At 41.0% G+C, this 14,612-nt stretch overlaps 1 protein-coding gene across 1 annotated transcript in view; it reads right to left on the bottom strand.

The window, feature by feature from the left end:
• Positions 1 to 12,902: 12,902 nt before the first annotated feature.
• LOC135203427 (uncharacterized) overlaps positions 12,903 to 14,612 on the bottom strand; it is a 51,820-nt gene continuing 50,110 nt past the window's right edge. Inside the window, exon 4 of the mRNA XM_064233155.1 lies at positions 12,903 to 13,255. Coding sequence (XP_064089225.1) covers positions 13,124 to 13,255 — 132 coding nt within the window. The 3' untranslated portion in view covers positions 12,903 to 13,123. The remainder of the gene's footprint in view (positions 13,256 to 14,612) is intronic.

Raw genomic sequence — 14,612 nt, 5'->3', positions numbered from 1 at the left:
AAATTCCTCTTACTTTCGTAACGCAATATGTATAAAACATACATCCGTACAAGAAAATGCAATATTTCTTCTGTTATCGTAAATTTAGATAATTGTCAAAGAAATTGAGAAATGGCATCTATAGAGATTTCGTGGGTCAACCATGATCAGTAGGAGCACAGACTTCAAGTAGACTACACGTTCGAGTTTCACCTCTTGAGATTCGTTTGCTGTTACATATCCTTATCTATGTTTCGGCAAGAATTATATCATGCCAATGTGGAAAAGACAAGGAAAACATCTCGCTAACATAAAGATGAATAACATTCGCTCTAATATGATTACAGAATATCATAATATATGCGATATTAGCGTAGTTAGTGAAGAGAGAGAGGGAGGCTTACGTAGTAAGTAAACGCGCCCGTCTTGCCTGAAGCACACGTAACACTGTCCCCAAGGCTACGATCTTTGAGCAAAGGGATCTTATTTTATGATAAATAACATCATTTTGGTTTATTAACCCTCTTACGCCGATTGGACGTATTAAACGTCGAGTCAAAATGTCTCCCGTATGCCGATTGGACGTATCATACGTCGGCTCAAAAAATTTTTAAAAATTTGCGGAAAAATACTTATAGGCCTACCAGCCGAAAACTTTTGTATTACGCACCTTGGGGGATGCTGGGAGTTCACAGATCAAGGCGTTGTTTTGTTTACAATCGCTACGCAGGCGCGAATTTCTTTCTTATCGCACTAAATTATTTCGTCAATTTGACATAATTTTTGCACCATTTTAAATTATCCTTTACATGAAGTATTATATATGAAAATGTGCGCAATTTTATGTAAAATACAACAAAAAAATACCCATGATTGTAGCTTTTAATCAGTTTTGAAATATTTTCATATAATACGATAAGTGCAAAAATTTCAACCTTCGGTCAACTTTGACTACAGAAATGGTCGAGAAACGCAATTGTAAGCTAAAATTCTTATATTATAGTAATATTCAATAATTTGCCTTCATTTTGCAACAAATTGGACGTCTCTAGCACAATATTTCGATTTATGGTGAATTTATGAAAAAACTTTTTCCTCACGTTCGTGCGATAACTTTTCCGATAAATTTTTTCGTGCGATTGTCCTAATGTTTGCACCCTTTTAAATTAGCCGTTATATAAAGTTTTATATATGGAAATGTGCGCAATTTCATGCACAATACAACAAAAAACAACCCATGGTTGTAGCTTTTATCAGTTTCGAAATATTTTCATATAAATAACGTTAAGTGCAAAAATTTCAACTTTCGGTCAACTTTGACTCTACCGAAATGGTCGAAAAACGCAATTGTAAGCTAAAACTCTTATATTCTAGTAATATTCAATCATTTACCTTCATTTTGCAACGACTTGGAAGTCTCTAGCACAATATTTTGATTTATGGTAAATTTATGGAGGAAAAAAAAAAAAAAAATTTCCTTACGTTCGCGTGGTAACTCTTCCGAAAAAATCAGAATTTTTTTGTGCGATTGTCGAAATGTTTGCACCATTTAAAATTAGATGTTACATAAAGCTTTATATATGAAAATGTGCGCAATTTCATTTAGAATACAACTAAAAATGATTGAAGGTTGTAGCTTTTCTCTTTTTTCGAAATATTTGCATATAAATCACGATAAATAGAAAAAAAAAAAAACCATGTTCGGGTCAAAATTTGACTACCGAAATAGTTGAAAAACGCAATTGTAAGCTAAAACTCTTACGGCCTAGTAATATTCCGTCATTTTTCTTCATTTTGAAACAATTGAAGTCTCTAAAACATATTGTGATTTATGGTGAATTTTCGAAAATATATTTACCTTCACTCCGCGCGCCGATTCGCGGCCGCAAGTCTCCGAAATACGTACATCGCATTATCCTAATATTTGCTCCTTTTCATATTAGCCTTTTTATAGAGTTTCATATATCAAAATGTGTGCAAATTCATGAAGAATACAATAAAAAATAATTGAAAGTTGTAGCTCTTTCCATCTCCGAAATATGTGCATATAAAAAAAAATATATATAAAAATTTCGACATTCGGTCAAATTTAACTCGTCCTAAATGGTCGAAATCTGCAATTCTAATCTAAAACTCTTACAGTATCGTAATATTCAGTCATTTGTCTTAATTTTAAAACAAATTGGAAGTCTCTAGAACAATATTTAGAATTACGGTGAATTTTTGAAAAAAACATTTTTTTACGTCCGCGCGTTACGAATTCGTACATCATTTTGTGATAATATTTTTCCGGTGTTGCTTTTATTGTTTTACTATGTATTATATATCAAAAGGATTGCAATTTAGTGTACAATACAACGAAAAAAAATTAACTCGTTAGCTTTGACCGTTTTTTGCATAGCATGATTTGAATACAATTATCTATGCATTTTTTTTTTCGCTACCATATATCGCATTATTTACATATGATAATGATATTATTTTTCATTTCTGATGATTGAATACTAAACTTCAGGCAATGAAAAAAAAATGAGCCAACAATGAACTCTTAATCTTTAAAACTAAGCGCGCTGTGATTTTTTGAAAAAATTATTTTTCCCGCTTCCGCGCTCACTCCAAACCGGCGCCGGCATACAGGAGAGGTTTTGATTTTTAGGGCTTCGGCGTAAGAGGGTTAATACCCAAAAAGGAATATGAAATTCATAATATGAAATTCATAATAATCATGATTTAACATTGTCTTTGTAAAAAAAGAGTACAACTTCGAATTTCACCTCTTGACATTCTCTTGCATTTACGTGTTTATTTTGTTTCGGCAAGAATTTCATCATGCCAAAACGGAAAATACTAGGAAAACATCTAGGTAACATACAGAAGAAGAAAATTAAACACTTTAATAAGCCGAGTTAGTGAAGGAGAGAGAGGGAGAGAGAGTTGCGTAGGAAGGAGTGGCCCTATCTTGCCTCAAGCAGTGCCCCAGGCTGCGATATATGAGCAAAGGGATCATCATTTATGATTAAATTATGATAAATAAAAGAGTTTTGGTTTATTAAAACACAAAAAACAAATATACATTCATAATAATCATTAATTATTAACACTGTCGTTATAAAAATACGAAGAAAAATTTTGAAAGCCCCTATCTCAAAACTATACTTATTGACCTTCAAAATCTATCTTCTCACTTAGTTTTAAAGATATAACATTGGAATTTGGTATATAACTCAGAAAGACGTCATAGAACAATCAAATGAAGCCCTTTTTTTTTTTCTTTTTTCATTTTTTGTTTAGTCTTTTTTTTTCTTTTTTTAATAAATTTTTTCTGGGCTCAGCTCGTGTTCGCTTGCGCGAATATCCTTAATCTATTATTTCTAGGGTAAATGTACTAACACATAACAGAGAATAAATAAAATAAGAAAAAGGTCAGTATAACTGACTCCCTCACCCTCCAGGAGGGTGTCGGTATGAACACTAGGTCGAGTGAGACCACTACCACGAGCCAAATGCCAATAGAAATCTCCCACTACAAAACCCTTTAAGAGGGAGCCGACCCACAGAGTGAGCAGCTCGTACTACTACTACTCCATCCCATGCTGCCGACTGCTGCGCCTCTGGTGGTCATCCTTTTCGTTAGCGCACACGAGCCACACGTGTATTTTTTCTCTCTGTGTTTTTTGTGCCCTTTCGTTGGATTTATCTATAATGGAGCGTGCAAGCTATCGCAGCAGCTAAGTTAAGTACTCAGTATTTATGGTTAGTTGGTTTTTTCCGGCCCGAGACAGTATTTGCCGTTTTTTAGGTATAAATACGATCTCTGGGTCGGAAGCATGGCAGCATGGTTCTGCCTCGTGGTGGGTTCGTTCTTGGTCTCCCATACCTAGAACATCCCCTTTTCTACGTACGCTCTATATTCGTTATCCGTTTTTTTTATGATTCTGTCTACTCAGGTTTGTCATGCATGCATGTCTTTTACCTTATGTAGGCTTCTTCTATCCAGACCCTAGTCCCGGCTCTTAGTATCGGCCTCCGACTAGCTTTGAGTGGTAGACTTGCTTTCGGTTAGTCGTACACTCCTGGATTTTTTCTCCTGCTATATTGTTTTCTTTCTTTCATTTTTATTTATTTAATGTATTGTTATAGTTAGGTTTAGGCGTCTGGCTTAGCCTAGGCCCTGGCTCATTGAGCTATTCTACCGCTCATCAGTTCGGTTGCTTCCCTATAGCATCTCTCTGATCAGTTGGTTTCGGCCCAGTGGGCCTATATGCTACCGGCTTTTCAGTTCAGTTGCTTCCCGATAGCATCTCTCTGATCAGTTGGTTTGTCCTAGGCTTAGTTGTCTTATGGTGGTCTTACCGCCTCGTGGTCACTACGTGATCACGAGGACAGCCAGACGCCTGCCCAGTCACCTTCCCCCCCCTCCCGCTCTTCCATAGAGTCGGCGGGGGTGAGTCGGTCTGCCCATGCTCGCTCATTCTACCCGAGCCTGCCTCCCTCTCTCCCCCCCAGGCGGAGGGGCTAGGGAGTCGGACAGACCCAGACTGGACTCGACCCCTCCGGCTTCTCGGTCCGGCCGGGTGGTACGTAGTGGGGGGTACTGGCCTTTCCCCCCCCGTCCGTTGCTACCTAGTCGCTCCGTGCTAGTTCGAGCCTGTATGTCTTCCTCGCCCTTTCCCACCTTAACTAGGGCTCCTTTCCTGACCGGAGTCCTGGTATCCAGTGGAAAGATGTTAGCCCACCCAGTAGAGTGGACCGGAACATACAGGGGGTCACTGCTAACCTTACCGTATTGCTGAGTTACTACACTCCGCTACGCACTGGACTTGGTCCGGTTCGTTTGTGTTTTAGTTTAAGTGTTTTAGATTAACTATAAGTTTATCTTAAGTACCTTAAACCATCCCCCCTCCCTTACATGTCTTACCGGATCTCTCCGGGATTATAGCCTATTCAGCGATGCAGGGAGGGGTTATGCCCAAATTTTTTCCGAGCTCCGGCATGCAACGGAGTTCTTCTGTCCTTTAGTCGTAAGTGTTTACTCTTTAAGATACTCATGTGTCTTCCCACTTACAGGCCACCAACTGTGAGCATCCGGGATGCGCCGCCACACTTCAGGACCCATGTGGACACGAAGTTTGCCGGTCCCATGCTCCATGCGCGACTTTGCACGGGGACATCCAGGTCTGGTACCATGAGACGTGTACCATATGTTGACGATCTGGTGAGCCAGCTTATGGACGGGGTAAGTATTCCATCTCCAATAGCTGCTCCGCTTCTTTTTTAGTGCTTAAGCTTTTTCATCATTCATTTTAACTTAAGGCATCTAATTTAAGTTATACTTTAAGTTTTAGTTTTAAGAGATTCTTAAATCTAATCTACGCCCTCTCTTCCAGCGCCGGCAGTGAGGGATACCGCACTGGCTACCCTGCGGGCCTGGGTCGGGCGGTTTTGGGAAGAACGCCGCCAAGGGTATGCCCTACATCCTGGAGAAACGGTTGGCGGTATTAATCTTCCCCGGAGGCAAGGCGACAGATACGTCGACCCAGTAGAGGCGGCCCCGACTATCGCCTTCATCCAACAACGCTGGCTGCCTCATTAACTGATCAAGACCAGGATATCTCCCACAGAGTCGCGACTCTAGATATTAATGTTGAACCTATGGTAGGTGTAGACGACCTGTTGGTCGAGGTAGGTACGGTGGACACCCAAGGGTCTCCCTTGGGCGTAACTGTTTCTTCTACTCCTGCAACCTCTCCATCCTTCCAAGGCTTTACGGGTGATGAATTATATTCTCCTCCTGACGCTTCGGTTAGACCTAAGGTCAAGAGTAAAGCAGTGATGACCTTGACTAAGACGTCATCGTCGTCTAAGAAGACGACCTCAGCTTCATCCTCCTCCCGTAAGTCTCCGGCTGGGAATCCCGGAGCAGACAGGTCTAAAGCTTCTAGCTCCGGCTCTAAGTCCTCGAGGAGTAAATCCTCCAGAGAGAGATCTCGCACTCCGGCAGAGTCACCAGTTCCGCTACCCTTGGTTCCGATTCAGAGCCACCCTTCCACCTCCGCAGCAGCTCCGGCTTTGGACTCCAATGCTGGCCTGTTGCAACAGGTGGGCGACCTGGTTGGGTCCCTAAAGAGTAGCATGGAACAAATGATCTCTCGTTGTCGGATAGGATTACTTCCCAAGACTCCATTATAGCCGGGCTAAGAGAAGCTCCTCTAGCCCTCTCCTCCACTTTCCAATACAAGTGGAACTCAGCTTCCTCCCTATGACTCGCTACCTCCGTTCTCTATGAACAACCCATGGAGAGTAGCGTCATACGCCCCTTCCAGGACGGTCTCATCTCTATACCGTTTGGGAATTTTGGACTCGAAGAATAGAGGACTTCGAGTTCTACCCGGAAGACCTCCAGCCTCCGTTCATAGGCTAACGCAAGGCTCACACTTCAGCCTGGTTCGGGACGATAGGTACCAAAGGAGACAGTCCTCTATTCACGAGACCAGGCTCAAAGAGAATGGCTCAGGTGTTTAGAGGACATGGATTGTTCTAATACCAAGATACAACCTTTTAAGAGTCCCTTTACCATTTTCACAATGGATGAAAGTACCCCGCTCCCGTTCCTGACCAAGATCGCGAGGTCGACCATCCCAGACGGCCCAGAAGGGAGAACCCCTACCTCAGTTGAAGGAAGCAGATCCCACATCTCCGTTACTCCCCTCAGTTGGAGAATTGTGGGAAGACTTGCCGAACACCTTCTCAGCTGGCAAACTCAAACCGGACTGTGCTATGGAGCAGTTTTGGTGAAAAGCTACCCAGGCTTCCAGATAGCCTTATTCAGGCTGAATTTGACGCGAAATCGCGACTAGCCAGATCAATTAACTCTATGGCTATGTCCGAGGTAGCAACCATGGCCTATGGATCAGAACCGATTTTTAAGCTCATGACCAAAGCCCTGACTCAAACGGTACAGTCAGATATGTTTGAGTTTGCCACTGCTAGAACGAATTGTAGGAAGCATGTCCTACAAGAGGCAACCATTCGGCATGAGCCGAATAGGTTACTCTCGTCTAACATCTGGGGAGCAGATCTCTTCCCAGAAGCTATGGTAAGGAAGTCCAGTCAGAGGCTACGAGGTTGAAACCAGAGCCTTAAGGACCGTTGGGGCCTTACGGCTAAGAGGAGGCCCCCCAAGACCCTCAACACTAACACCTAAAGGTAAGGGCAGAGGAACCCAGGCGTTTCCATCCTTAACCAGAAAAAGCAAAACCACGCTTTCCTCAGCAAGTTCCGCGGTACATTTCAGTGCAGGCAGCCCAACCTTCCACTTCTAAAGGTCAATCACAGCCAATTTATGTGATATCCCCTCAGCCTCAGCCCTCCACCTCTTACGCCATCTCTCCAGCTTACAAATCAAGCCTTCGAGAGTCAAGCTTCACAGAAGTATGACCGCTCGGGTAAGGGAGGCAGAGGTAAGCGTTCCTTTCGTGGGAGAGGATCGGGAGGCCCCTTTAATAGGGGAAAGCACTTCAGAGGAGGCCGAGGCGGTTACCAGAACCATGAAGAACTTCAGGTAGGAGGGAGGCTGTTTCACTTTCGACACCGGTGGAACTTCAGCGAATGGGCTCAGAGCATAGTGTCAAAAGGTCTGGGTTGGAGCTGGTTGACGAACCCACCATCCGCCCAGACCTTTCCGTCAACTTCCTTCCAAAGAATTGACAGAGTACGCAGAGGACCTCCTCAGAAAGGAGCTATACGCGAGTCAAGAGATTAAAATTTCAAGGTCGCTTTGTTCAGCGTGCCAAAGAAAGGCTCACAAAAAAGAAGGGTAATCTTAGACTTGTCCCGCTTAAAACTTAGCCATCCGCTGCGACAAGTTCAAGATGCTCACGATCTCACAGGTGCGGACCTTACTTCCCCGTGGGGCCGTCACCACCTCTATCGATCTTACAGACGCTTACTATCATATCCCTATTGCAAGACACTTCCGTCCGTATCTGGGTTTCAAGATAGGAGACCAGACATTCTCCTTCAGGTAGTTCCCTTCGGACTCAACGTGACACCCAGAGTGTTCACGAAGCTAGCGGAAGTGGTAGTGCAACAACTCAGGACACAAGGGATTATGGTAGTATGCCGTATCTCGACGATTGGTTGATCTGGGCTCCAACAAGTCGAGGAATGCAACAGAGCTACACTGAAAGTTGATTCAGTTCCTGGAATATCTAGGCTTCAAATCACAGGACCAAATCAAGACTCACTCCAGAGTCAAACTTTTCAGTGGCTGGGCATTCAATGGAATCTATCCTCCCACACTCTGTCGATCCCATCAGCCAAAAGGAAAAGAAATAGCGAAGTCAGTCAAGCAATTTCTAAGTCACAAACTAGCGTCAAGGAGAGCTCAGGAAAGGATCCTGGTTTCTCTCCCAGTTTGCATCAGTGACGAACGTCTTAATGAAAGCCAAACTGAAAGACCTTACCAGAATCTGGCGCTCGCGGGCAATGTCAGGTCCAGGGACAGACTATCCTCAGTCCCTCTGATTCTAAAAAATCGACTTCGGCCGTGGGCGAAAGTCAAGAATTTGTCAGTGGTCAGTACCCCTTCAGTTCCCTCCACCAGGGATCACCATCCACACAGACGCGTCCTTAAGCGGTTGGGGAGGTATTCCCAAGGTCAAACAAACAGGTCCAAGGGACTTGGTCACCTCAGTTCCGTCAGTTCCATATAAACGTACTGGAGCAATGGCAGTGTTCTTGACTCTAAAAAGGTTGCGCCCACCAAAGTACTCCCACATAAAGCTAGTCCTGGACAGCGCAGTGGTAGTACATTGTATAAACAGAGGAGGCTCCAAGTCACGTCATCTAAATCATGTCATGGTAGCCATCTTCTCCCTGGCAGACAAGTTCAGTTGGCATCTTTCCTCCACTCACATAGCTGGAGTGAGAAACGTCATAGCAGACGCCCTATCCCGATCAGTGCCCCTAGAGTCGGAATGGTCACTGGACAACAGTTCGTTCCAATGGATCCTTCAAAGAGTTTCCAGGGCTACAGGTGGACCTCTTCGCATCTCAAGCGAACCACAAACTACCGCCGTTATGTAGCCCCCAACCTGGACCCTCTGGCCTATGCCACGGACGCCCCTGGCTCTAGACTGGAACAACTGGAAGAAGATTTATGTCTTCCCTCCAGTGAATCTTCTCATGAAAGTATTAAACAAACTCAGGACATTCAAGGGTCAAGTGGCTCTAGTAGCCCCAGACTGGCCGAAGAGCAACTGGTATCCTCTAATTCTGGAGCTGGGCCTTCGTCCTCTTCGGACCCCCAATCCCAGGCTCTCCCAGTCAGTACAAACGAAGACTGTGTTCGCTTCCTCAGGGATTCTCAAACCCTAACTTTATGGATTTCATGAAGTTTGCGGCAAAAAGAGATGCGAATATTGACCTCAGAATATTCTCTTCTTGGAATCCGATAAAAGGGATTCAACTTTGAGACAGTATGATGCTGCTGTCAAAAAGTTAGCAATCTTCCTGAGAGATCAGATATTAGAATCATGACATTAATTCAGCTATATCCTTTTTCAGATCCTTATTTGAAAAAGGTTTAGCAGCTAGCACGATTACGACAAACAAGTCAGCATTGAAAAAGATATTTCAATTTGGATTCAACATAGACTTGACGGATTCCTACTTCTCGCTATTCCAAGGCATGTGCTAGACTTAGGCCTTCTGTAAGGCCTTCGTCAGTTTCATGGTTCTTAACGATGTTCTAAAACTGGCTTCAGAAACCGATAATGACACATGCTCGTTTATAATGCTCTTAAGAAAAACCTATTTTTATTAAGCTTAGCTTCAGGAGCAAGAATTTCAGAACTGTCGCTTTATCCAGAGATCCGGATCATATTCAATTCCTTCCCACAGGGAAGTCCTACTTTTCTTCCAGAACGTAGCTTCTTAGCAAAGAATGAAGATCCTTTGATGAGGTGGGATCCTTGGAAGGTACTACCCCTTCCACAGGATGTATCCCTTTGCCCAGTTTCAACTTACGAGCCTTTCTGTCCAGGACCTCTTCATCTTCATCGGGTCCCCTCTTTAAGAGGGAAAAAGGTGGAACTTTATCCATTAAAGGCATCAGGCAACAAATCCTGTACTTATTAAGCAAGCCAATCCTGACTCTTCCCGAAAGCACATGATGTCAGGGCAGTAGCCACCTCAATTAATTATTTTCAACATATGAACTTGTCGATGAGTTGTAAAGTATACCGGATGGAAATCGCAGACAGTGTTTCAAACGTCACTACCTTTAAGTCCTTGGAAGCTCTGAAATTTCCAGCAGTAGCAGCGGGTAACATAGTTTCCCCTGACTCTAGCTAATCTGTAGTAGAAGATTCAGTCTCCTTTCTACCTGCCTCACCCAACAGTTCGTCTATTCCTACCTTGTTCATTTGCATTCACCTTGTGTCTTAGCTGCTTTTATGATGGTGTAGTGGTGCCCCTTATTGTTTTGCTAGGGACACTCACAGATGATTATAACATTGATCTCATGGATGTTACCCCCTTATTTTTATGCTAGGGGATACATCGTATTTCTAATGGTTACGGGTTTTGTATATTAAGTCATACTTTCCTTTATATATTATCATTGTTGATTAATTGTTATCTGATTATTATTAATTGCTATTATATTTTTTGATACATGCCTTTACACAGATATCATTTTGATACATGTAAGCCATTTTTCCTGTATATATGTAAATTACTTTTGTTAAGAAAACATATTAGAATTAAGGGTAATTTAAGCATATTCCTAATTTTATATCACTGTGTATATGTATCTTTTTAGCATTATATTCACTTTATATTTATTTTATCTTTTATTTGAGACCTATTCTGTTTTATATTCTTTTGTTTACAATTTTCTTTTGTGTGCTATGTTTTCTCTGGTACGGATTTCGCGCAAGCGACACGAGCTGAGCCCAGAAAAGGGATTTTGACGTAAGGAAAAATCTATTTCTGGGCGATTGGCTCGTGTCGCCAGCGAAATCCCACCCTACCCTCCCATCCCTTCGCCCAAGATTGTCTGCTAACTTCAGGATGGCCACCAGAGGCGCAGCAGTCGGCAGCATGGGATGTAGTAGTAGTAGTACGAGCTGCTCACTCTGTGGGTCGGCTCCCCTCTTAGAGGGTTTTGTAGTGGGAGATTTCTATTGGCATTTGGCTCGTGGTAGTGGTCTCACTCGCCTAGTGTTCATACCGACACCCTCCTGGAGGGTGAGCGAGTCAGTTTATGCTGACCTTTTTTTCTTTATTTTATTTATTCTCTGGTATGTGTTTTTAGTACATTTACCCTAGAAATAATAGATTAAGGATATTTCGCTGGCGACACGAGCCAATCGCCCAGAAATAGATTTTTCCTTACGTCAAAATCCCTTTTTCCTTAATTTTTATAGGGTTTATTTTTTTACCATAATGAATTCATATCTAGAAAAAAAAAATGACTTAGAAAAAAAAAGAAACTCCTCATTTGATTGGAGGTCTACATCAGGTCTATATATGGTAGTAATCCCAGGTCTTAATATTAAATATCGAGGGAAGAGATAGAATTTGAAAAATGGTTATTTTCGGGATAAATCGCCCTGGTGTCACAAACCGAAGGTCAGAGGCGAAAATCATATGCGGTTTGGAGATGTCCCAAGTCACCTTATTAAGTGGTATGAATATCAAAGTCCTGTCCTTAAAGAATGGCATTAGCCGGCCGGCCCCCTTAACCCCTTCAGCACTGGGACGTACACATGTACATCTTTTACGGTACAGTAATAAAAGACCGGGACGTACCCATGTACGGCTTTCATCCCTCCTCGAAAAGCAAAGCGTTTTCTTCAGCTTGGATGGTTTCCAGACACAGTATTGTGTATGAGAGAGGTGCTGAAGCTCCACCCACAATTCATTCTAACCAACGAGCGTCCGATGGACGTTGTGACATCATTTTCATATGGGATATTAGGAGGGGTACTGACCAACATATGCCAGTGCGCCTCAGGCTATTATCTGAGAAGGATGATTACGATTTTGTCTGTAAACCATGTAGATTTGAATTCTAAACCTTTTTCCTGTTGATTGCGTTATTTTATGTTTTTTTTTTTTTTTTTTTTTTTTTTTGTTTTTTTTTTTTTTCAGTATCAATGTCAGATGATAATGTTTCAGAGTCAGGGTCTGAGTACCTGCCAAATCTATCAGATGATGATTATATTGATAATTTCTTAGAGGTTGACAGTGACAAAGAGTGTTTGGAAGACATTGAACCTCTTGTCGACTAAGGATGGCGGTTCATAACTGATCCATCTTGTGACTTGCGCCCAGACCCAGACCCAGCTCCCCCCCCTTTGCCGGTGGCAAAGGGGTTAACAATTTTGCTCACAGAGTGATTTATATACAATCATATGTGAACTTTTTTTTCGCGCTGTCATATATCCCAATATCTATATGATAGATATTTTTTTTTCATTTCTGATGGTTGCATACTAAACTTCAGGCAATGACAAAAAAAATTGAGCCCAGAATGAACTCTTAATCTTGAAAACTAAGCGTGCTGTGAATTTTTGAAAAAATATTTTTTCCGCTTCGGCGCTCACTCGTTAACGCCACCGGCATAAGGGAGACAGATTTTTAAAATACTGCTCCGGCATTTAAATGTTAAGACAGGAACTCCTTTGCTTTGACTGAAGGAAGGAGACAAAAGTACTAAATACCTCAATGTGCTTCCAACACTGAAAACAAAATTATGAAATTTGCACAAATTTTTTCAACTGATATTTTACTATGGGAAGTCATATCCAATGCAGTTAGATGCACTATGTGAAAATAACATGTTGCCATGGTGTAAAATTTTTTTTTTTTTTTTCTTTTTAGAAAATACATTTTGTATTTAAATTCTTCTATACTGGTAGGTTTCCCTTCTTCAGTTCCTCAAAGAATAGAGTTTAAAGTAAGCAAATAGTTGCTCTATGACTTTTTCTCTCTCCATGAACCAAAACTTCATGGGACAAAAATAAGTAAAATCAGTGGCCATCACAAAAGCTAATCCACTTCCTCTCTTTCAGAAGATGGATGGCGATTAGAATTACAGGTAAGTCTACTACTCTACACGGTAAAATTCATTATGTCATGTGATCATGGTTACCTTGTCTGGGTTTTCGCACACAGAATTGCCATCTTTTGTTCCCTGACAGGGTGGAGGATCTGGATTCATCAAAACCACATCATCATCATCATCATCACTGGGGAACATTCCAAACTGAAAGAGAATAAAATAAAGTCTAAAATCCAGTCATCAAAGTATGTACTAGTTGTCATGAAATCTCCACTTCCACTAAACTACCTGTGACAAATGTTAATCATAGCAAAATTGACTTGGTTTATACATCACAGCCAATAAATATATGGTAAGTCCCATTCCAAAGGAGGGACAATGAAGTCTTCAAATGAAACCATAAAAAAGTCAGTTTCTTATTATTTTCTTAATGAAAAATTACTGCTCTGTCTGTTAATTAACAGTCTCAATTTACTAATTACCAATTTTTCATTATTCAATATGAGACTGCCATTACAGGATGCCCTTGATTATATTTATCAGCCTTATCCAACACTAACTTTATACGGCACCAACTGAACACACAAGGAACCAAAGATAAACATGGGGCCAAATGAGTCTTGGTTTTGGAATTTTTGGATTTCAGAACTGAGGTCAAGAGCATAATCATTCATCACTATTGCCAGCAAGGCATTTTTTTCCACTTATTTCATGTTTTTCATTTTAGTTATTTTTTCACTAAGATTTATTATTAATTATAATATTTGTACTGGTGTGAGATCTTTAAGATCATAAATAATAAAATAGTGGGACAATTAAGACCATATGTTCACTAAACCGTTCTGTTTTCAACAAAAAATATACATGATCAAAATAACTGTAATACAACCATTTTATTTATAAAAGACTATAAACTACATTTCACCATATTGACCTTGGAGAAGGTTGTTCTTTATTGTTACTAGAGTCATCATCACTTTGCAGTTGTGCATTTGAGGTCAGTGCGGGAACAAGATTTGCAAGTGATGACACATCACTACAACAGACTGAGGGGAATTTTTCATACCACTATATCAAGTTAAAATTATTAAATAAATTCTTTTCATGAAAAAGAAACTTATAAAAAGCAAATTATAGAGTAATTTTTGCCATTAGCAGTCAAATAATCATGATCATGGCAATTCAACCACAGTGCTGAACACAAAATTTGTGATTGTAAGGTCTATAACTAGAACAGATGTAGAGAGCTCTCATTGCTTAACAGACCAACATGGCAACCAGCCAACCAATCATGTTTTAGCTGTATTTTGTATGAGTAAGAAATTTTTGCTTACATGAGGCTGATGATGTAGTGTGTGTGTTTTAATTAAGTACAAAATTTTTGATAGTGTATGTATTTCACTGATTACATGATAAATGGAATTAATTTCTTCTCATTACTTTCAGTGCAAAATTGTTGGATTTAACAACAACAACAACATCTCTTATATCTCTCAAAGACAGAATTAATAGCTATACTTCTATTTAGCATAAATTATTCTCTATAAACTATGCATATGTG

The sequence above is a fragment of the Macrobrachium nipponense genome, chromosome 36 (genome assembly GCF_015104395.2).
Source record: "Macrobrachium nipponense isolate FS-2020 chromosome 36, ASM1510439v2, whole genome shotgun sequence".
Lineage (NCBI taxonomy): Eukaryota > Metazoa > Arthropoda > Malacostraca > Decapoda > Palaemonidae > Macrobrachium > Macrobrachium nipponense.
Note: the sequence above shows the minus strand (reverse complement) of the source record. Positions and strands in the feature narration are given on the sequence as shown.